This window comes from Podarcis erhardii (genome assembly GCF_964252035.2).
Source record: "Podarcis erhardii genome assembly, chromosome: 12".
In the NCBI taxonomy this organism is placed as follows: domain Eukaryota; kingdom Metazoa; phylum Chordata; class Lepidosauria; order Squamata; family Lacertidae; genus Podarcis; species Podarcis erhardii.
Window position 1 is genome coordinate 3,698,445 of NC_138513.1, and position 22,511 is coordinate 3,720,955.

Sequence of the window (22,511 nt, forward strand, 5' to 3'; positions counted from 1 at the left end):
GTGGCACCCTCCCTGTGGAACGCCCTTCCTTCAGATGTCAAGGAAATAAACAACTATCTGACTTTTAGAAGACACCTGAAGGCAGCCCTCTTTAGGGAAGCTTTTAATGTTTAACAGACCACTGTATTTTAATACTTTGTTGGAAGCCGCCCAGAGTGGCTGGGGAAACCCAGCCAGATGGGTGGGGTATAAATAATAAATTATTATTATTACAGTGGTACCTCGGGATGCGAACGGGATCCGTTCCAGAGCCCCATTCGCATCCTGAACACAACGAAAGCCGCGACGGCGTGTCTGTGCCCATGTGGGTCACGTTTTGCTGCTTCCGTGCATGCGAATGACGTCATTTTGAGCATATGCACATGCGCGAGCGGCGAGACCCGGAAGTAACGCGCTCTGTTACTTCCAGGTTGCCGCGGAGCGCAACTCGAACGCGCTCAACCCAAAGCACATTCAACCCGAGGTAAGACTGTATTATTATTATTATTATTATTATTATTATTATTATTATTAGGCCAGCCGCTGTGTCTCAGTTTGACCTACCTCACAGGCTTGTTGTGGGGACTAAATAAACAGTGTACGCCGCCTTGAGCTCCTTGGAGGGGAAAAGGTGGGATATTTAAAGAAGCAAATCAATAAATATATGCTGCAAGAGAATGAAGGCTTAAAAGCACTCACCGCTCCATGAACTTCAGGGTCAACGCCGTGGTGGTGCGAGCCACGGCCTGAATTTCAGATGCTCCGTGGCAGCTGTAGGAATTGCCGCAGTGCGCGTATATCCCCGCCAGTTCGGTGGCCCCTTCCGCAATGGCCTTGGCGAGCTCGAGGGCAGCGGGGTCCGAATGCCTCAGGCCGGCTGGAATTAAAGCGGAGAAAAAGGGAGAGGTACAGCACATAAGTTTTCTGGCTGGTGCCCATTGGGACTTGATAGGGTGGAAAGCAAGTTCTTAAAGAAATGGGAGTGCCTGATCACCTCATCTGTCTCTATGTGGGACAAGAAGCTACAGTTAGAACTGGATATGGAACAACTGATTGGTTCAAAATTGGGAAAGGAGTACGACAAGGCTGCATTTTGTCTCCCTGCTTATTTAACTTATATGCAGAATTCATCATGCAAAAGGCTGGGCTGGATGAATCCCGAGCTGGAATTAAGATTGCCGGAAGAAATATCAACAACCTCAGATATGCAGATGGCACAACATTGAAGGCAGAAAGTGAGGAGGAATTAAAGAACCTTTTAATGAGGGTGAAAGAGGAGAGCGCAAAATATGGTCTGAAGCTTAACAGCAAAAAAACGAAGATCATGGCCACTGGTCTCATCACGTCCTGGTCCTGGAGGAGACTCTTGAGAGTCCCATGGACTGCAAGAAGATCAAACCTCTCCATTCTGAAGGAAATCAGCCCTGAGTGCTCACTGGAAGGACAGATCCTGAAGCTGAGGCTCCAGTACTTTGGCCACCTCCTGAGAAGAGAAGACTCCCTGGAAAAGACCCTGATGTTGGGAAAGATGGAGGGCACAAGGAGAAGGGGATGACAGAGGACGAGATGGTTGGACAGTGTTTCCGAAGCTACCAGCATGAGTTTGACCCAACTGTGGGAGGCAGTGGAAGACAGAAGTGCCTGGCGTGCTCTGGTCCAGGGGGTCACGAAGAGTCGGACACGACTAAACAACAACAACAACAAACAGCTCCTTTAAACCAAGGTCACAGTCGCCAAAACGGAATCATGTGGCCAGCATGACTAAGCTGCTTCTGGCGAACCAGAGCAGCACACGGAAACGCCGTTTACCTTCCCACTGGAGCGGTACCTATTTATCTACTTGCACTGGTGTGCTTTTGAACTGCTAGGTTGGCAGGAGCAGGGACCGAGCAACGGGAGCTCACCCCGTCGCGAGGATTTGAACCGCCGACCTTCTGATCGGCAAGTCCTAGGCTCTGTGGTTTAACCCACAGCGCCACCTGCATCCCTATAAGTTCCGCCCCCCAAAATGAGATGCCCTGCGCCAGCCACCCTGGCAGTGCGGGTGCTGGCCTGTTCCCGGCAAGAGCCCATGGTACCTCGGTGGTTTTCGCAGTCGATCTTCAGCCACACTTTCCAACGTTTCCCGTGGCGCAAGGGCCTCTGCTTCAGGAGGGACAGCGCCGCGTGGCTGTCCACGAGGACATGGAAGGCGTCCAGCCTCTCAGCCAAGGCTGCACACTCTTCCACCTTGTCAAAAGGCAGAGGGTAGGCATAGAGGATGTCGTCAAAGCCGCCATCAGCGAAGAATCGGCCCTCGGCCAACGTGGACACCACAATCTTCCTCAGGGTTCCTCCAGTCATGAGACTTCCACCCTCCCTGAGGGAAGAACGCAATTACAATTATGATATATATTCATTTTCCCCCTATAATATTTACAATTTAAAGTACAGTGGTTCCTTGGTTCTCAAACGCCTTGGTACTCAAACAACTTGGAGCCCAAATACAGTGGTACCTCAGGTTACATACGCTTCAGGTTACAGACTCCGCTAACCCAGAAATAGTACCTCAGGTTAAGGACGTTGCTTCAGGATGAGAACAGGAATCGTGCTCCGGCGGCGCGGCAGCAGCAGGAGGCCCCATTAGATAATGTGGTGCTTCAGGTTAAGAACAGTTTCAGGTTAAGAACGGACCTCCGGAACGAATTAAGTACTTAACCCGAGGTACCACTGTACTGCAAACCCGGAAGTAAGTGTTCCGGTTTGTGAACATTTTTCAGAAGCCGAACATGCTCCGTTTTGAGTCTTACGCTTCCGATTTGAGTGCCACACTTCCATTTTGAGTGTTACGCTGAGGTCTGTCTGTTTTTCCTCTTTATTTTGCGTTTTTGTTTTTGTGGCTCTTTTTCGTTTTGTTTTTGTGACTGTGCGGAGCCCAGTTCAGCTACTGATGGATTGATTGTGTGACTGCAGTACATTGTTTATTGCTTTCCTTTTATGAAAGTGGAGCACTCAAAACGGAGCATGTTTGGCTTCCAAAAAAAGTTCGCAAACCGGATCACTTACTTCCAGGTTTGCGGTGTTTGGGTTCCAAGTTGTTTGAGTACCAAGGCGTTTGAGAACCAAGGTACCACAAAAATGAAAGCAAGAAGAATTACCGAGAAAAGAAGAATGGAGGATGAAATTGATGGACTATGCAGAATTGGATAAACTAACCGGAAGAATTTGAAACCTGCGGGACCAGAGATTCACAGAAGACTGGTGTAAATTTACAGACTATTTGAAAAGTAATTGTGATGACCAGATTACGTTTGTAGGTTTGCAAGAACTTTTTGTGAGGTAAATTATTTGAATTATTGCAAAAACGGTTAAAGAGGTGGGTTGTGAGTTAAGATAATTAAAGGCAATAGGAATTTAAGAAATGCAGAAGAAATGATAAAAATGGTGGATCATCAGAGTCCAAAAAGATTGTATAAGATGTGAAGTTCTGTGGAATGTATAATAATTGGTATGTTGAAATTAATAAAAATTATCTATATATATATAAAAAAGAGAACCAAGGTACCACTGTACTTGACCTGCCAAATTGCAAGCGAGATGGTAATGTGATCTCTCTCTCCGCCCCTCCTGTAATTTATTATTACAATCCAATATGGCGCCACTCACAGCGTTTTGTGGGTTTTCATGTGAGGCCTCAAGACCACGCCCAGAGCCTTGCAGCGGTCCCTCATCTTCTCGGCGTTCCTCTTTGCCGTGTCCAGGTCCACGGTGAACGCCGGGCTCAGCAGCTCTTCCACGGCTCTCCCAGTCCACATCTGTCAGGAGGAGAAACTTGGCAGAAGACCCACAAGGATGGCACCGAGGATGCTTAAAGGTAAAGACCATATAACACCGGTCTTGAAAGACCTACATTGGCTCCCAGTACGTTTCCGAGCACAATTCAAAGTGTTGGTGCTGACCTTTAAAGCCCTAAACGGCCTCAGCCCAGTATACCTGAAGGAGCGTCTCCACCCCCATCGTTCTGCCCGGACACTGAGGTCCAGCGCCGAGGGCCTTCTGGCGGTTCCCTCCCTGCGAGAAGCAAAGCTACAGGGAACCAGGCAGAGGGCCTTCTCAGTGGTGGCACCCGCCCTGTGGAACGCCCTTCCAGCAGATGTCAAAGCAATAAACAACTACCTGACATTCAGAAGACATCTTAAGGCAGCCCTGTTCAGGGAAGTTTTTAATGTGTGATATTTTACTGTATTTTTGGTTTCTATGGAAGCCGCCCAGAGTGGCTGGGGAGGCCCAGCCAGATGGGCGGGGTATAAATAATAAATTATTATTATTATTATTATTATTATTATTATTATTATTATTATGGTAAAGGGACCCCTGACCACCTGACCATTAGGTCCAGTCGTGGCCGACTCTGGGGTTGTGGTGCTCATCTCGCTTTATTGGCCGAGGGAGCCGGCATACAGCTTCCAGGTCATGTGGCCAGCAGGACTAAGCCGCTTCTGGCGAACCAGAGCAGCGCACGTAAACGCTGTTTACCTTCCCGCCGGAGTGGTACCTATTGATCTACTTGCACTTTGACGTGCTTTCGAACTGCTAGGTTGGCAGGAGCAGGGACTGAGGAACGGGAGCTCACCCCGTCGCAGGGATTCGAACCACCAACCTTCTGATCAGCAAGCCCTAGGCTCTGTGGTTTAACCCACAGCGCAGCACCCAAATGGAAAGCTCAACTGGTGCTATCAGAGCATGGTGCCAATAACCGCAAGGTTGCAGCTATCACCTGATCCTGGTTTAATGACTGACCTGCCTGCCGATGGCCAATGCCTCCTTCCTGACATGCAAGGTCTAAACCCAAAGCAGGGAACCGTCAGCCCTCCAGGTGATGCTGAACTACAACTCCCATCAGCCCTAGCAGGCATGGCTAGTGGTCAGGGATGATGGGAGCTGTAGTTCAGCGGAATCAGCCTGCATAGCTTAGAGCAGCAGTTCTCAACCTGTGGGTCCCCAGATGTTGTTGGACTACAACTCCCATCATCCCTGAGCTCTGGCCTTCCTAGCTAGGGGTGATGGGAGTTGTAGTTCAACAACATCTGGGGATCCACAGGTTGAGAAAGGCTGGCTTAGAGTGTGGCGCTGATAACGACAAGGTTGCAGATTTGATCCCATTTGAGACAGCTGAATATTCCTGCATTGCAGAGGGTGGGACTAGATCAGGCATTGGCAAACTCGGCCCTCCAGGTGTTTTGGGACTACAATTCCCATTATCCCTGACCACTGGTCCTATTAGCTATGGATGATGGGAATTGTACTCCCAAAACAGCTGGAGGGCCAAGTTTGGCCATCACTGATCTAATCAATGCAAACCTGCGGCATAGCCACTGGGCAACCCAGCCAGATGGGCGGGGTATAAATAATAAAATTATAATTAAAATTATGTTGGGTGCCCACCAACTCGTCTCCTCCTCCTTGGGAGACAAGGGATGCATCCGTATCTTCTCGTGTCTCTGATCTTTGAGAAGAAGCAAAAGTCTTATCGGAAAACTCTCCTGACGATCTTGTTCTCTGAACCCCAGTGCAAAGGAGAGGAAGGTACGAAAGAACAGTGGCAAGAAAAATTGATGACTTATGCAGAACTGGCTAAATTGCGAGACGAGGACAATTGTGACTTTAAGGAAGAATGGGAGCTTTTTACAAATTATCTAAAAAGACAACAAAATGAACTGGACTCCTTAGCAGGGTTCGAATAAATATACGCAAATTTATTGGTTGATAACATGATAGATAGATCATGTAAGGATATGTACAAGTTTATAACATGCAGAGAATAATATGTGCTACGAAATCAGAGAGAGGAGCTGAAGGAAGTCTGGGGGGGGAGGGTTTGATGGGGGGGAGTGGGGAAATAATGAATATGGTATATTTTGAAATTTTTGTTTTGCTGAAATTGTTAATAAAAATATTTTAAAAACAAAAACAAAGGGCAGGAACGGATCTTGAAAGCACAGAGGCCAAGAGAACAGTCAGGCAGCACAATAGTATTCTTGGCTACTTCAGGGAAACAGACAATTTTGCATTTGAGGCTCAATGAAAAGGAAGCGAAATTTATCCCTCTGCAACAAGAAATGGAAGGTTTTCTTTTAACCTGCCAGCCTGTCTTGAGACACTAAAGGAAATGGAATAAAATCTTAATTTGGAAAGAATAAGTGTACCTCTTAGCAGAGTTGCTTTCGCTCAAATCCAGCTGCTCTTAAGTTGGGTAAAGTCCACTTTGCAGCACAGCTGGTGGCTGATCAGGGCTGAGGTCATATGACATGGGGGCGGGACATTGGGGGGGTGTTGGCTGTGTTGGGAGCCCCATTGGCTTAGCCAAAGGGGGTGCAAAACCACCTCTGCTTCCTATTGAATTAACCGCTTGCCACTCCAAAACCAGAACACAAAAACCGACATAAGTTCGTGCAAGAAAGCAGCTCTAACGCTTGCATGTCTGTGCACTGGTCAAAAGACATTTTGCAAAACCCAAGAAAGAAAAAGGACTTTGTTTTTGCTTTTTTTAAATGAGGAAATGTTTAATGCATACTTTGCAAGCTTTGTGTATAGGATTTTACATTAGTTGATCTTCTAAAGGTCACTTGTAACAACAACACGAATAAGGTTTCAAAATTGGACGGTTAAGAAAATAAGATTTTACAGACATGCATGAATAAGTATATAATAATGGAACCAGGAGGGGGAGTGGAGGGAAGTCAATTAAGATGCATTATTTAAATTTTTGATGATGGTGTTCTTTTTTTTTTTTACTTTTTTTTTTGTTATGTGATAGGAATTTTGAGGTCTTAGTTATATGTTAAATGTTCATAAGTGTACCAACCAAGCACGTACATAGATCAGCACAGGAAGACCGACCTGAAACCATTTTTGATTCCCAAACTGTCCCAAACTGACCAAATGTTTTCTCTGCAAGGTCAAAGGAAAATGGAAAAGACTCCCTTTGTCTTTTTCTTCACAAATCCTGTCTTAAGGGTATGTCTGTGTTTGAATAGGGGGGGGGGCAGGAACTAAGTATTTATCATTACAAAAGACTGGCCAGGCTCCCCAGGCAATCCAGTCAAGTGACCATTAAACAGGTAACCTGGCAGACAGGAGGTAAACAAAGCACTCAGATTTCTGCTGTAGACCGCCTTTTCTGTGATGTAGGTATGATGTTTCTGGGGGTGGTCTTGAACTCCAGGGTGGACAATTTAAAATGTCTATATAAGGGCGGGCACACCTGGGTTCTGGGTCCTCCTCCTTTCCTGCATGTGAGGGGAGCACCCTGTTGCAACAGATCAATAAAGATCAGGCTTACGAGCTGCTTTGCTTCTCAATATTCTCTGGTTGGCCTCTGTTATCTTCTCCTACCAATAGGGAACCTACGTAAGGACTCTATATGGGCTCTTGGATACCCCATAAGGGGGAAAGGGCAGATTTTTGTTTACAACAGTTATAGAATTAATAAATTGTATCTAGTTTTGCAACTATACGGAAGCGGGTCCGTATAGTTAAAGCCATGGTTTTCCCAGTAGAGATGCATGGAAGTGAGAGCTGGACCATCAAGAAGGCTGGTCGCCAAAGAATGGATGCTTTTGAATTCTGGTGCTGGAGGAGACTCTTGAGAGTCCCATGGACTGCAAGAAGATCAAACCGATCCATTCTGAAGGAAATCAGCCCTGAGTGCTCACTGGAAGGACAGATCCTGAAGCTGAGGCTCCAATACTTTGGCCACCTCATGAGAAGAGAAGACTCCTTGGAAAAGACCCTGATGTTGGGAAAGATGGAGGGCACAAGGAGAAGGGGACGACAGAGGATGAGATGGTGGGACAGTGTTCTCGAAGCTACAAACATGAGTCTGACCAAACTGCGGGAGGCAGTGGAAGACAGAAGTGCCTAGCGTGCTCTGGTCCATGGGGTCACGAAGAGTCGGACATGACTAAATGACTAAACAACAACAACAGCTTTGCACAAATGGTTTAGGATTTTTAACCTTGAGTCCTTTTTCTTCTGGTGCTGCTATCAGTGCGACTGAGTTTAGTGCGTCCAAAAGTCTGACGAGGAGGACTGTGGTTCCCGAAAGCTTGCGCCACTACAACCAATGCGTGAGCCTTTAAGGTGTCGCAAGAGTCTGATATAAAACAAAGAGACTTGTGTCACCTTAAATTGTATAAAAATCATACAGCTGTGCCCCTGATGCTGCAAAAAATTTAGTGAATGGTGCCGCTCAAATTGCTTAAAAATCTTCACCGTTATATCCTTCTTCTGGTTTTCATAAAGTTTCAAGTCGTCTTGGGGAGGGTCTCTTGCAAAGAAACAAATGATGGCAGTTTTGGGGCGAATGCAAAGCCTCCATAGATAGAGGGGATGCCTAGAAGGTTGCCAACTTTTTCCAAAGAAGATTAGCAAGTTAAATTAAAGGAATATGCTGAAATGGCAAAATTGACAATGAAACTAAGAGGAAGAGATGACAATGAATTTAAAGAAGATTGGAAGGACTTTATTGCATATACAGTGGTACCTCGGGCTACATACACTTCAGGTTGCAGACTCCGCTAACTCAGTAATAGTACCTCGGGTTAAGAACTTTGCTTCAGGATGAGAACAGAAATCGTGCTCTGGCAGCGTGGTGGCAGCGGGAGGCCCCATTAGCTAAAGTGGTGCTTCAGGTTAAGAACAGTTTCAGGTTAAGAACGGACCTCCAGAACGAATTAAGTACTTAACCCGAGGTACCACTGTATACAGAAGCAATGTACACAAGTTAATACATTAGCAGGGTTCTAGAACTACTAGACAGCATCTTAAAAAGCAGAGACATCACCTTGCCGACAAAGGTCCGTATAGTTAAAGCTCTGGTTTTCCCAGTAGTGATGTATGGAAGTGAGAGCTGGACCGTAAAGAAGGCTGAAGAATGGATGCTTTTGAATTCTGGTGCTGGAGGAGACTCTTGAGAGTCCCATGGGCTGCAAGAAGATCAAACCTCTCCATTCTGAAGGAAATCAGCCCTGAGTGCTCCCTGGAAGGACAGATCCTGAAGCTGAGGCTCCAAGACTTGGGCCACCTCATGAGAAGAGAAGACTCCCTGGGAAAGATCCTGATGTTGGGAAAGATGGAGGGCACAAGGAGAAGGGGACGGCAGAGGACAAGATGGTGGGACAGTGTTCTCGAAGCTACCAGCATGAGTTTGACGAAACTGTGGGAGGCAGTGGAAGACAGGAGTGCCTGGCGTGCTCTGGTCCAGGGGGTCACGAAGAGTCAGACACAACTAAATGACTAAACAACAAAGAACTAGTTGTAATTTTATTATGAATGGACAATAAGTAATTTTAATGTTTTTTTAAAATTTACAATGGACATGTGGTATGTTGATAAATAATGGAGGCAAGGAAGGGACTAGGGGGAAGTCAGTTTTTTGGTTTGGTTTTGAATTTGTATTGTTGTTGTTTTATTTTTGTTATTTATGTTAAATTAATAAAACTATTCCAAAAAATAGGTTGCCAACTTTTTCAGCGGCTCCTGCTCCTCTGCCCTCCCATCTCCAGCATGCAGCATCCTGCTGCTCCCAGCATCACCAAAGCCTCTAGTTTGCTCCCCTCAATTAAAAATATTGCAAGATCTCCCCGCCCCCCCCCCGCCCATATATATTCATCCCAGGGCTTCTGCAATCCCCAGCTCTTCAGTGCATGCCGGGCAGGATGGGGTTAACTCTGCCTTCAGCTGAGATTTCAGAACGAGGCTGCCGAGAGAAAATGCCGATTGCGCCCGACCGCGCAACTTCTGCGCCTCTTCCGCGGAGGAGAGCCGCAGAGCTGCTCCGGACCGGGAGCACTTAATGAACGCGCATGCGCGAGCTGGCCCCATCCGCCGGCGTTTATTCTTGTGGTAGCTGTCTCGCCCGCGCGCCGTTCTTTTCTAAGGGATGGCTGCGCAGCGCCACCTGCTGGCAGGAGCGAGGAGAGCACAGGCTCGTTCTGCCTCTCTGACCGCTGCTGCAACCCACTGCAAGTTCTGGGATTTTTGCAGAGCAGAGTGTAAAGTAAAGTAAAGTAAAGTAAAGTAAAGTAAAGTAAAGTAAAGTAAAATAAAATAAAAAAAATAAAAAAATAAAAAAAATAAAAAATAAAAAATAAAAAAAATAAAATAAAATAAATAGAATAGAATAGAATAGAATAGAATAGAATAAAAATAATGATAAAATAAATAGAATAGAATAGAATAGAATAGAATAGAATAAAATAAAATAATAAAATAAAATAAAATAAAATAAAAAAATAATAAAAAAATTAATATAATATAATATAATATAATATAATATAATATAATATAATATAATATAATGCACGGTGAGCGGTTTTTTGCAGCTCTTGCACGGTTGCAATTCCGGAGGAAAGGCATTCCGCTGCTGCAAAGCCCCCAGATTTTCCTGCCTGCAAGATTTGGAAGGAGAAAAGGAGAGAAAGCAAAGGGGATGCGTTTCTCCCCAGGCAGGCAGGCAGGCAGGCAGCTCCGGGAGGCAGCAGGAGGAGGAAAGAAGAGCTGGGCGGGATGCAAACTCTTGCCAAGGCGGAGTCGGGACCAGAAAACGGCCATTGAAAGCTCTTCTGCCGCCTACAGCCACACCACCCTGAATGCACCCGATCTCGGAAGTTAAGCAGGGTCGGGCCTGGTTAGTACTTGGATGGGAGACCGCTTGGGAATACTGGGTGCGGTAGGCATTTTGGCATTTCCCCTTGTGCAACTCAGACCGGGGAATCCCCTCCTCTTTAGCAAAGTCCATGGGCTTTTGCCTTGAAAGGCACATTGGGTGCAAAGGGGGCTGGGAAATGCTCTCTCTCTCCTGTGTCACAATTCCCCCTGAAATTGCAGCCAGTTACAGCTCCAAAAGTGTTAAGCCTCTGGAGCTCCCAGCTGCCTTTTCAATCTCTGGCTCTGCTTTTACAATATGGACATTGCTCCTGCCAACCTAGCAGTTTGAAAGCACCTCAAAGTGCAAGTAGATAAATAGGTACCACTCTGGCGGGAAGGTAAATGGCGTTTCCGTGCGCTGCTCTGGTTCGCCAGGACTGGCTTCGTCATGCTGGCCACATGACCCGGAAGCTGTACACCGGCTCCCTTGGCCAGTAAACCGAGATGAGTGCCGCAACCCCAGAGTCAGCCACGACTGGACCTAATGGTCAGGGGTCCCTTTTCCTTTTTACAGCCACGAACCGAATGGGAAATTCATGCATGGGAAAAATCGGCATAAAATATCCCTTTTAAGGTGTCAAAACAGTCTTCGGATTTTGATAAAAAAGAGATGGTTCCTGAGCTCTGAGATGGGAAAGTCGAAGTGACAATCAATAGGAGCAAAAGCAAGAATCTCACCATACGTGACATTTCCAGGTAGTCTTCCATCCAGACCTGACCCTGCTTAACTTCCAAAATTAGATGGTACCCAATGACATAACTCTAGATGCAGCTGCTGTTTATAGATGCAGCTGCTGTTTATAGGCTCATAGAACTGTCATGTTTGGGGGTTTTTGCATTTCCACTTCCATTTTCCCAAAAATCTGCGGGCCTCTGAGTCACCTGGAAAGGCAGATTTGATGCATAAAGTTGCAACCTGGTTTTTTTCACCTGCATGCACCCCATATTCCAGATGTACGCAAGGAGGCGTGCTTCCTAACCTGTCTGCAATTTCAGGAGAAATTGCGAGATGGGGTGAGACGATCATCCTTGAATGAGGATGCAGGAGAGCTTTTTAGCACCCCAAACCCAAGTTTGCGGAGCTGCACGTGAGATTCCCAGAGACATCTTGATGCTTGTTGCATGCCTAAACCTGTTTCTGCAAAAACAGGCCGCAGGAACCATTTCCTTGCTCCAAAAGTGTTAAGCCTCTGGAGCTCCCAGCGGCCTTTTCGATCTCTGGCTCTGCTTTTACAATATGGACATTGCTCCTTAAACCGGGCGATTGCTTTTTTCTTTTCCCAAATGTGCCTGCCTCTGAGCACTGGGGCTTTACATGGGACATTGCGACCTGGGCCCAAAGGCAGGGCCACAAAACCTGAAATAAACAAAAAACGATTCACTTTGATGGGAGCTTATGCAGGTAATCCTCCAGGAAGAGGGTGCCCTTAAATACAGCCTTTGTCAACCTAGTACCTTCCAAGAAAAAAATTTGGACTACCACTTCCATCAGGCTGTGCTTGCTGAGCCTGATGGGAGTTGTAGTCCTGAAGGGACAGGATACCCAAATCCTGTCTGTGAAGTCACCCCAAGTCACCCCAGACCTCAAAACCAAATTTCCCCTTTCTCTCTTCTGAAACAGCTTTTCTCTGTTCTTCTCACAAGATGCTGTTGCATAGGCAAAATGTTACTTTTATCAGTACGAGAGAGCTTCAAAAAGGCTAATGAATAGGCTCTGTCAAATGCCAAGCATAAGCAAGCCTGGGAACTGGCTCTTATCTCATTCAGTTGCAACACATCTTGGACACGCTGGACCGCAAGGCTCCTCAACCCCCTTGGCTTCTCATCCCCCTTTCCTGGGAAGGGTGCCAAGAGTCCCAAAGACAGGAGCTTTCTGTTCATGCTCAGGAAACTCATCATCGGGCAGGGCTCCTGAGGAGGAGGAGAAAGGGGAGGGAACTGGAAGGGGAATATATGGCTGTGAACTCGTGCTTGTTTTGTGAATCTATCACACTTGCTCCTTCTACCAGTTCGTGGATGGTAGAAATAAAGCTTTTTCTCTGAAACTATCCCTTGAGTGTCTTGACTCCCATTTCCCTGTCCTGGGCGCAAAGCTCTTCCCACCCGAGGGCAAAGCCTCATAAGGCTACAGCAGCGGCGTAGCATGGGTTGTCAGCACCCGGGGCAAGGCAAGTAATTTGTGCCCCCTAACCCGGGGCAAGGCAAGTAATTTGCGCCCCCTAACCCGGGGCAAGGCAAGTAATTTGCGCCCCTAACCCCTAACCTGCCGCCGCTGCCAGCTTCTTCTTGCTGCTGCCTGGGCTGGGGTATTTACGGTAAGGTAGCCATGGCGGCGGCGGCGGGTCCTTGTCAGGTGATCTGAGGCGAGTTGCCGCTGGCGCTGCCGCCCAAACAACGCCGCTTGCCCGGAGGAGGAGGAGGGCAGAGAGGCGAGGAAAATGCAACATGACCCAGCAGCTGCAGCAGCGGCGGCGGGGCTGTGAGGAGGGGCTGCCTGGCGCCCCCTCCGCGGCCCTGATGCGCGGGGACCGCGGCGAGCACTGAGAGCCGCTGCCTGCCGGATGCCTTCAGCCCGGACGCGCGCACAGCTCGGCGGTTCCGCAAGACATGGGGCTCTGCTACAGCCTGTGCCCGAGGCTCTTCGGCGACTCCGGAGGCGGTGAGCGCGCCCCCCCCAAATTTGTTGCGCCCGGTGCGGCCGGCCCCCCCTGCACCCCCATGCTACGCCACTGGGCTACAGTCCAAAGCATCCAGAGTTGGCAATGGCTGCCTTAATCTCTCAGGACTCGGAAGGAACAGCGAGAGCCGGACCAAAAGAACTCACAGGCTGCGCTTGTTTCTTTTCAAAGTTTATTCAAAGTCACGTGAACAGGATACCGTCAAGTCTGTGGGGCAGGCCCAGTACAGCTGAAGGCAAGTAGTCATTTTCAAGTTTAAGGCATATTTATATTAAAAAATAATAATAATCAGAAGTTCAGATTGTGCTTTTATTTCCTTTTTCGGAAAGAAGAACCGTGGACAGATCCTTGGATTTGCTGCGTTTTCCTGAGAGTAGATAGCCCAATGTGGATTTGTCCTTGTCCCTACCATCTTCCCCCAACTGGAAACATTTATTTTTTGCTCTCACGCTAGAGAAATTGTCTCACGACAATTTGTGTGTCCCTCTAGGCACTTCTAAAGCACTGAACGCCAAGAAGAAGACCTCAAAAGCACCGATGGAACCGATCCCTGTCTATTTGCTGTGTGCCATTAAGTTTCGCCAGTGAAAACAGGTGCAAATCTACCTTTACGTTTACCTGGGCAGCCTTCATATTAGTTGTGAAAAAGCAGTTACTGGCACAGCGCTTTAGGAATCGGACCAGGGCCTGGAAACTTTGCATTATGTTATAATAAAGAGTTCCATTTCCCCTCCCAGGTCTCTCATCTGTTCTCCGCCAACCTCCCTGTGTAAATCATCTCCAATTGCACGTTGGAAGGAAAAACTTAAGATGGAGAAAAGACCTGGCCAGTTGCATGCTGACATTAAAGAAGAGTAAGGCATATTGCAAGTGCTCCAGATGTGGAACTGCTGTGTTTACCAGTCACCGCAGTCCTTCAGGTGGAGGTCTGTATACTCGCACAAATGGACAGGCGATTCTGGAGCAGATTTATCCCAAGCTGGTGGAGTGGAATACAACTCCCATCAGCCGCGGGAGCTGCGGTCTAGCAACATCACGAGGGCGCCAGTCTGTTCCGGAGCTGGGACCACCAGCCTTTCCTTGGGCTGTCGCCAAGCGCTCCGGCCGAGTTGGAAGAAAAACCTCAGCAACTGGAAAGGTGGGAACAGGGCGATGGCGGTGATAAGGCTTTGGGGCTTGCACAGAGCGCCACTTGGAAAACGGTGTCTGTTTTCTGCTTCGGCTGATGGCAAGAGCCGCTCTGACAGGGACCCCAAGCTAAAACTGGTCCTTCTTCCAGAAATCCTGCTATGCAAACAGATCTCCAGGTGGGAAACAAAGTCACCTAGACAAAGCTCAGTGTTTGGTTTCCCCCCCGTTCCTGCCCTTTTGCTGTTTTTCCCTTCTGCATCGAGTGTGACTTGGTTAGGGACGCAATCCAGCAGCCATAGGAAGAGGTTCCTCAAAGCCGCCCTGGTTCAACCTCTATTCTGAACCCGTTCCAGCTGGGAGCCCTGGTGTTGTCCCATTCGGAAGCGTGAAAACACAGAATTTCAAAGACACGCACGTGCAAAATGCAAAACAGACACTCGATTGGGAGCCACCCAGAGTGGCTGGGGAAACTCAGCCAGATGGGTGGGGTATAAATAATAAATTATTATTATTATTGTTATTCTTATTTATCCCCCCTAAAGCCAGGAGATTGCAAGGTCAAAGCGAGGAGGTAACAAAAACCTCTCCGGTGAAACGTTTGCTACGCCTTGGGAAGGTGAGGAGAGCCCCTTAGGTTGTCATTTGAAACAAAAGGACAAATCCACATGGAGAAACATCAGAGGTGTTTTGAGTCTTGCTCTCTCCAAGCCAGCAGGATCTCAGAAACAGATAAACTTCCCCCCCTCCATCTGCTTTAAATACAAAAAAATAGAAAAGTTTGGATCAACATTATTCATAAAAGATACAAAACCTGTGTGTGTATATATATATGTACACAGAAAACAGAACAATTGTGGGTTTTTTGAGGGGTAGGGGAGTCTTTTTTGCCAAAAAACAGAGAGCGTGGATATTGCACATTGTGGAATTTGGTCTTCACCCAGGAATTATTATTTTTGGAAGAGGTCGATGGGGAGGTGGGTGGGAGAAATTGAAGGCAGCTTTTGCTTTTAGAGCTCTGGTCTTCCCTTTATGAATGGGGGGGGGGGGGCAAGTGCCTATTGCAGCCGCCGGGTGCCCTCCAAATGTTTCGGACTACAACTCCCATGAGGTTCGGCGCTGGCTGGTCCTGATGGGAGTTGTAGTCCGAGACGTTTGAAACCGCCCAGTGGCCTATTGTACGAATGCAAACTGCTCCTCTGTTGAACCTGGAACTCAGATGGGACAAGGCAAGTTGACGGGTCGTAGGCGGAGAATTCTGCAAGACTCTGCTATTCCTCACCTGGAATATTCACCCTGCCGGAAGGAACCCCAACGATGCCCGCATTCTGCCATCTTTCTCCTTTCCCCACGGTGCTGGTAGGAAGGCGACAGACAATGGAGTCTGCGGAGAAGGGGCCGCCAGTCCAGCCAACCACAGTTGTTTTCCCCTGCCCCTGTCGTAATGGCCGGTGGGAAGGGAGGAAACATGCGAACCTCCGCAGCAAAAAGCACAACACAGTCGCTCAAGGGGGCAAAGAGAAAGATGGACTTGTTTCCCCACTGAGAACCTTCTAACAGAACCGAGGATCTACGGTTTGCGGGAGAGTCGTGGCGGATTGTTATCTGCACCACGGTGTGCCAAGAAGCGGCGCAGCTGCGCAGAGATGGGAAATTTGGGGCTCGGGTTTCCTCTCCCGACTTTCTGCAAATGCAGAGAACCCCAAAGAGATGGGGCCAAGTTGTCAGGCCTGCCCTCCCCACTTAGTGCTTTTGCTAGACTTCTGCAGGACTGGCAACTAGTTTTTCAAAACAGGGGCAATTGCAGAAGTGTGGCAGTGCTGCCCACTAAGGAGAAAGGCCAGCGTTGTTATTTTTTTCTGGTGCTGAATCACCAGGGGAGGGTGGACTGGATGATCCTTGAGGTCCCCCCTTCCAACTCTCCAGCCCACAACGACTCCCCTGAACCCACCCTACTCCTTGCGTCCTCTGGGAAGGCAGAATTTGCAGCACATGGGTTATTCTACCAAGGTTCTCACCCGGCCAAAGTCCTGTTGTTGTTTTTTAAAAGCTGGACCCCAAGGGGAACTTGCTGCTGGTGACATCAGCTTCCACCAGCCTGGTGCCCCCCTCCAAATGTTTTGGGTTGACAGGGCTGGCTGGGCCTGATGGGAGCTGCGAGCCAAAATACCTGGTGCCAACTGGACTGGCTTTTTATGCTTGTGTGATGCTGATGGGAGGCTTTCTGCTAACACCAGGCAAGTCACCGATTTTAGAGTTAAACCCAAACCTGTTTTCTCCTCCTATCCACTGCCCCAGTCCACCCAGATAAGGAACTGAAGCCCAGACCGATATCTAGGGGTTGGTGAATAGAATAAAAAGCACCAAGGTCTCAAAATTTGCTGCAACTGGTTAAGGGGAGAGTTGGGGAACGGTGTCTAAACCACACACCTTTCAAACTGGTACAAAATAAAAAAGCCCTGGGTGATTCGCCTTGAGGGTTGATACAAAGGTAGCTGTAAAAGTAAAAACCAACCTTCAACACTGAGCAGGTTTGGTGCTTTTAAGAGAAAGCACCTTGGGGTGCAGTTCAGAGTCACCAGCAGACCTCAGCCGGCTCCTTCGAAGGCTTTTCAATGTTTGACCGGTGACGGTAAAGGGAGCGTGGTCCCCTTAAGAGAGGAGCGCTGGGGGGGAGAGCAAGAGGTCGCAAGCAGTGGGTCAGCCGGAGGGCTAGAGGGCCAGGAATCTCACCTCTGTGGGACCCGAAGACTGCAGGGATGTCTTCTGATTACGCTTAGCTGAGGCCGCCGGAAACTAAGGCTTGCTGGGTAAAAATTTGGGGTGAAGACACAGAGGTTTACCAAGTGGCAGGGTTTTATTGCTGGTGAAGACACTTGCGGGACCCTAAGCCAGCCGTGTGCAGTACGATTACAGACCTCCTGTTGCTCTGCTCCTTGCCCAGCCACCCCCATTCCACCAATACGACCCCCTCAACTTGGGGGTCACCGGTACCAAGCCATCCAGTTTCCAGAGCGAGTAGGACTTTGGGGGAGGGGGTCCCCTTGCCTCCTCCTTCCCTTTTTCAAACCAGAGGGTAGGTTGAGGGCAGGCGCCCCCAAACTCGGCCCTCCAGATGTTTTTGGGACTACAAATCCCATCATCCCTTACCGCTGGTCCTGTTAGCTAGGGGTGATGGGAGTTGTAGTCCCAAAACAGCTGGAGGGCCGCATTTGGGGGTGCCTGGTTTAGGGGGTCAGGGTAGGACGTGCCGAAGACCCCTGGCTTAATGCTTTGCTGCTCTGCCAGAGTTATTTGCCGCGCATTACAGCTTTCTCTCTCTAGAGCAAGAGGACAGAACTCCCGCCTGGGTGAGGGAAAAGCAGACGTCTTCGGGATCGGTGCAATTTTCTTGACGTAGTGCAATGAAAATGGGTCCTTTTAAGGCCATCGGAGAAAGACCAGACCGCAGTTTTGAGGCTGGTGCGTCTATTGCGTTTCTGTCCCCCAAAACCGCCAAGGATCGGGGGGAGGCGGATAAGGTACTCTCCCCCCCAACCCCAATTGCAGTCCTCTGTCTCTTTTCCAGGTGTGACAACCGTGTCACGCAATTGCCCCTTCAAGCGCCGCAGGAATCGAGTCTCGGGCGGGGAAATGAGGAGCAGCCGGATGGGCTCTAGGAAACCCCTTTCCCTGCGATTGTTCTGTGTGCGCCGCCTTCGGAAGGCTGCTCCAGGTGTGTTAAGAGACCTCTGAGTTGCAGGTGGGTCCCTGAGGAAGTTTGTTTTCCTCCTCCTCCTTCTTCCACGCAGGGGAACTCTGCGGATCGCGACGCTCCGGGGACAATGCAAAGAGGCCTCCGGGCAGCGGAAGACGCCCCCAAAGCGGGTGAGGGCGGGCAGATCCCATGTCCCGCGTTGGCTGCGAGGCTACAGGTGAAAGCCGACCCAAACTGCTTACTTGGACTCTGCGGGGTTGTATTCTGTCTCCCCGGATGACACCTGGGAGATGCGCCGCGTCGAACGCCACAGCCGCCTGTGGAACTGCCCCGACTTCACCTGCAGGCAGAAGGCGGACCAGGAAGCAGAGGGAGGTGGGAAATTAGATGTTTATTATTATTATTATTATTATTATTATTATTATTATTATTAGTGTTATCAGAGTTCTAAGGTCTCCAATATAAACGTTCATAAATGTACAAGGCAAACGCATACATAGGTATATAAACCACATGTCTGAAATAGCACAGGAGAGCAATCCTGAAGCCATTTTGACTCTCCCAAATTGACTTCAAATATTTTTCTGCACTGAGGAAGGAAATGGGAAAGGCACGCCCCCGCCCTGTCTTTTTTGCTTACAAATCCTGTCTTAAGGGCGTATCTGTGTACGAACAGGGTGAGCCTGTGACCTGGATTCAGGAACTAAGGTATTAACCGTCACAAAAGAATGGCCAGGCTGCAGAGGTAATGCAATCAGTGACCATTATCAGGTATCCTGGCAGGCAAGATTTCTGCTGTAGACCTTCTGTGATGTATGTACAGTGGTACCTTGGGTTAAGAAGTTAATTCGTTCTGGAGGTCCGTTCTTAACCTGAAACTGTTCATAACCTGAAGCACCACATTAGCTAATAGGGCCTCCCACTACCGCCCAATTTCTGTTCTCATTCTGAAGCAAAGTTCTTAACCTGAGGTACTATTTCTGGGTTAGCGGAGTCTGTAACCTGAAAACAGGAGTGCCTGGCATGCTCTGGTCCATGGGGTCACGAAGAGTCAGACACGACTAAACAACAACATGGGCCGCTTGTGGCCCATGGGCCTTTGGTTGCTGACCCCTGCCATACCCCATAAGGGAAAAGGAGCAGGTTCCCCCCCCCCATAACACTAGGAAGAGTTGAGCTGAAGGGCAGCTGTCACTCACTCACCTCCAGAGGCTGCCCTGCTCCGACCACAATCAGCTTCCCATCCTCCAAGCCCACGAGAATATGGCTCTTCTCCTTCGTCACCGAGACGCTGTGGATGGGGACCTTCATTGCCAAAGGGGCGACAGCAGCTTGGAGGCTGAAAGGAGAGGAGGGGGGGGGGGGGCGACTGTGTTAGGTGCCGAGGCACTTAAAATCTAAAATAGGTAAAGATAAAGGGACCCCTGACTGTTAGGTCCAGTCGTGGCCGACTCTGGGGTTGCGGCACTCATCTCGCTTTACTGGCCAAGGGAGCCGACGAACAGCTTCTGGGTCATGTGGCCAGCATGACTAAGCCGCTTCTGGTGAACCAGAGCAGCCACAGAAACGCCATTTACCTTCCCGCCGGAGCAGTACCTATTTATCTACTTGCACTTTGATGTGCTTTCGAACTGCTAGGTTGGCAGGAGCAGGGACTGAGCAACGGGAGCTCACCCCGTCGCGGGGATTCGAACTGCCAACCTTCTGATCGGCAAATCCTAGGCTCTGTGGTTTAACCCACAGCGCCACCCGCGTCCCTCAAAATAACGAGCATAATAAAGGCAGGAACAGGCGTGGGGAAATCTTAGTGCAGTACGACTGTAAGTTAGAATTTAAAAACAAAAAATCCAAATAATTTTAATTGGTTTTCATGTAAATATAAGATCAACATATACCTCAAGGAGCGTCTCCTATACATACATATACATACACACACATACGTCTCCACCCCCATCGTTCTGCCCGGACACTGAGGTCCAGCTCCAAGGGGTTCTGGGAGTTCCCTCCCTGCGAGAAGCGAGGTTACAGGGAACCAGGCAGAGGGCCTTCTCGGTGGTGGCGCCCGCCCTGTGGAACGCCCTCCCATCAGATGTCAAGGAAATAAACAACTATCACACTTTTAGAAGACACCTGAAGGCAGCCCTGTTTAGGGAAGCTTTTTATGTTTGATGTTTTATTGTGCTTTTAATCTTCTGTTGGGAGCCGCCCAGAGTGGCTGGGGCGAGGGCCACAGCTGAGCTCAAGTCGTGCTTAGAGGCTCCCGCAATGGGCATCCGGTTAGCTATTGCAGAACAGGACGCCGGACCAGATGGATCACTGGCCTGATCCAGATGTGTTGCCGGACTCCAACCCCCATGAGCCCCGGCCAGCGCGGTTGACCGTCAGGCATGATGGGAGTTGTAGTCCAACAGATCCCCTGTCGGAGGTGAAGATTCAGAGGCTGCTTAATGTCGACTGCTTAGCGTTCCAAGCAAGGCATGTGAGATACTGTCTGTTCGGGCACAAGGGCAACTGAGCCGAGCATCAAGGGGTAAGCTTTTACCTTTGCAGGTCCCTGATCTGCAAGGAGCACTGAATGGTCCCCAGAACGACAAACTCTTCCGTGACGCACATGGCGGTCACCTGCTCGTCCAGAGGGATGGAGACCAGATGCTTGCCGTTGACGGAGTACAGGTGTAGGGCAAACTTGTCCTTCAAGAAATGAGAGGTGGAGGTTAATAATAATAATAATAATAATAATAATTTTTATTTATACCCCGTCCTCCCCAGCCAAGGCCGGGCTCAGGGCGGCTAAGAAGCACTAATAAAAGCAAGTTGAATGAATACAACTTAAAAACAAAATTAAAATACATTAAAATATTGAAACATTAAAATATTAAAATGTCGCCTCATCGCAGGAGAAAGGAAAAGAAAAAAGAAAGAGAGGGAGGGAGGGAATCAAATTGGCTCCAAGCCAAAGGCCAGGCGGAACAACTCTGTCTTACAGGCCCTGCGGAAAGAAATCAGATCCCGCAGGGCCCTGGTCTCATGAGGCAGAGCGTTCCACCAGGCCGGGGCCAGTGTTGAAAAGGCCCTGGCTCTGTTTGAAGCTAATCTAACTTCCTTAGGGCCCGGGACCACTAGGGTGTTGTTATTTATGGACCTTGAGGCTCTCCGTGGGGCATACCAGGAGAGGCGGTCCCGTAGGTACGAGGGTCCTAGGCCGTGAAGGGCTTTAAAGGTCAAAAGCAGCACCTTAAATCTGACCCTGTTCTCCACCGGGAGCCAATGCAGCTGGAAAAGCACTGGGTGAATATGCTCCCATGGCAGAGACCCCGTGAGGAGCCTTGCTGCAGCATTCTGCACCCGCTGGAGTTTCTGGGACAGCTTCAAGGGCAGCCCCGTGTAGAGCGAATTACAGTAGTCAAGCCTGGAGGTGACCGTCACATGGATCACTGTGGCCAGTTTGGGGCAGAAAAGCTAAGGGACCAACTGCTTGATGCTTAGTCAAGGATGCTCTCGCAAATGGAAACTTTAAGCAGCCCCGCCAATGCCTCGCAAAGCGCAAAAGCAGAGGTCTTTGGCATGTGTGCAAAGTTGGAATCGGGAAAGGGCCACTCTGCAAGACGCCAGGCTCGGGCAAGGCCCTGGCTCCCAAAATGGGTCTCTTGACAAGCACCCACAAGTCCTGCGCTGCTTCTGCCAGTGGCTCCACTTCGCCTTTGCCTAAACTCATGCCCGGCAAGAGCAAGGGCCCCAGAAAAAAATCCTTTTCCTCTTCCCTCCCTGATGTTCTTTCCTTGTGTGTTATGGCTTTTTGAGCGTGTGAGCCTGCGGGTAAGGACCATCTAGTTTTGACCGTACCTAAACTGCTCTGGGATTTTTCTTGGCTGGACAAATGCTCCGAATAAATACCAAATGAATAAATGTAGGGGTGCAAATATCCAGAGTGTGGGGTCAGGTGGGATTGCTATGAGGAATTATGAAATATGGAGCAAGCCATTGTGTCAGCGATGAAAGCATTGCGTTGACTGGGTTTGATTCATTGACAATAATTTCTGACCGAATCCCACAGGCCTCTCCATCCCTGCCATTTGCTTTCTCTACGCCTGACAGGCACGTATAAGTATTCTAAATACATAAGCCAGTTGTTCATCAGGCATCCTGGGTCATAAAGATAGTATGTAACTTTGATGTAGTTAATCTTTAGGTAGGGCCAGGACGTGGGTGGCACTGTGGGTTAAACCACAGAGCCTAGGACTTGCCGATCAGAAGGTCGGCGGTTCGAATCCCCATGACAGGGTGAGCTCCCATTGCTCGGTCCCTGCTCCTGCCAACCTAGCAGGTCGAAAGCATGTCAA

At 48.9% G+C, this 22,511-nt stretch overlaps 2 protein-coding genes across 10 annotated transcripts in view; both read right to left on the minus strand.

Annotated features, from left to right (window-relative positions):
- The window catches only part of LOC309326011 (D-serine dehydratase-like), a 32,132-nt gene extending 25,893 nt beyond the window's left edge, over positions 1-6,239 (minus strand). Inside the window, exons 1-4 of one of the 2 annotated variants that reach the window (XM_081834515.1) lie at positions 6,165-6,239; positions 3,625-3,773; positions 2,058-2,338; positions 679-856 (exon numbers count right to left, since the gene is read on the minus strand). In XM_081834515.1, coding sequence (XP_081690641.1) covers positions 679-856; positions 2,058-2,338; positions 3,625-3,773 — 608 coding nt within the window. In that variant the 5' untranslated portion in view covers positions 6,165-6,239. The remainder of the gene's footprint in view (positions 1-678; positions 857-2,057; positions 2,339-3,624; positions 3,774-6,164) is intronic. The other variant, XM_081834516.1, reaches the window with a different exon arrangement.
- Positions 6,240-13,501: 7,262 nt separating this feature from the next.
- Positions 13,502-22,511, minus strand: part of NBEAL2 (neurobeachin like 2) — a 220,973-nt gene continuing 211,963 nt past the window's right edge. For all 8 annotated transcript variants that reach the window (XM_081834115.1, XM_081834113.1, XM_081834111.1 and 5 more), the window contains 3 exons: positions 20,714-20,862; positions 19,375-19,510; positions 13,502-18,511 (listed from right to left, as the gene is read on the minus strand). In XM_081834115.1, the coding sequence (XP_081690241.1) occupies positions 18,410-18,511; positions 19,375-19,510; positions 20,714-20,862 (387 nt within the window). In that variant the 3' untranslated portion in view covers positions 13,502-18,409. The remainder of the gene's footprint in view (positions 18,512-19,374; positions 19,511-20,713; positions 20,863-22,511) is intronic.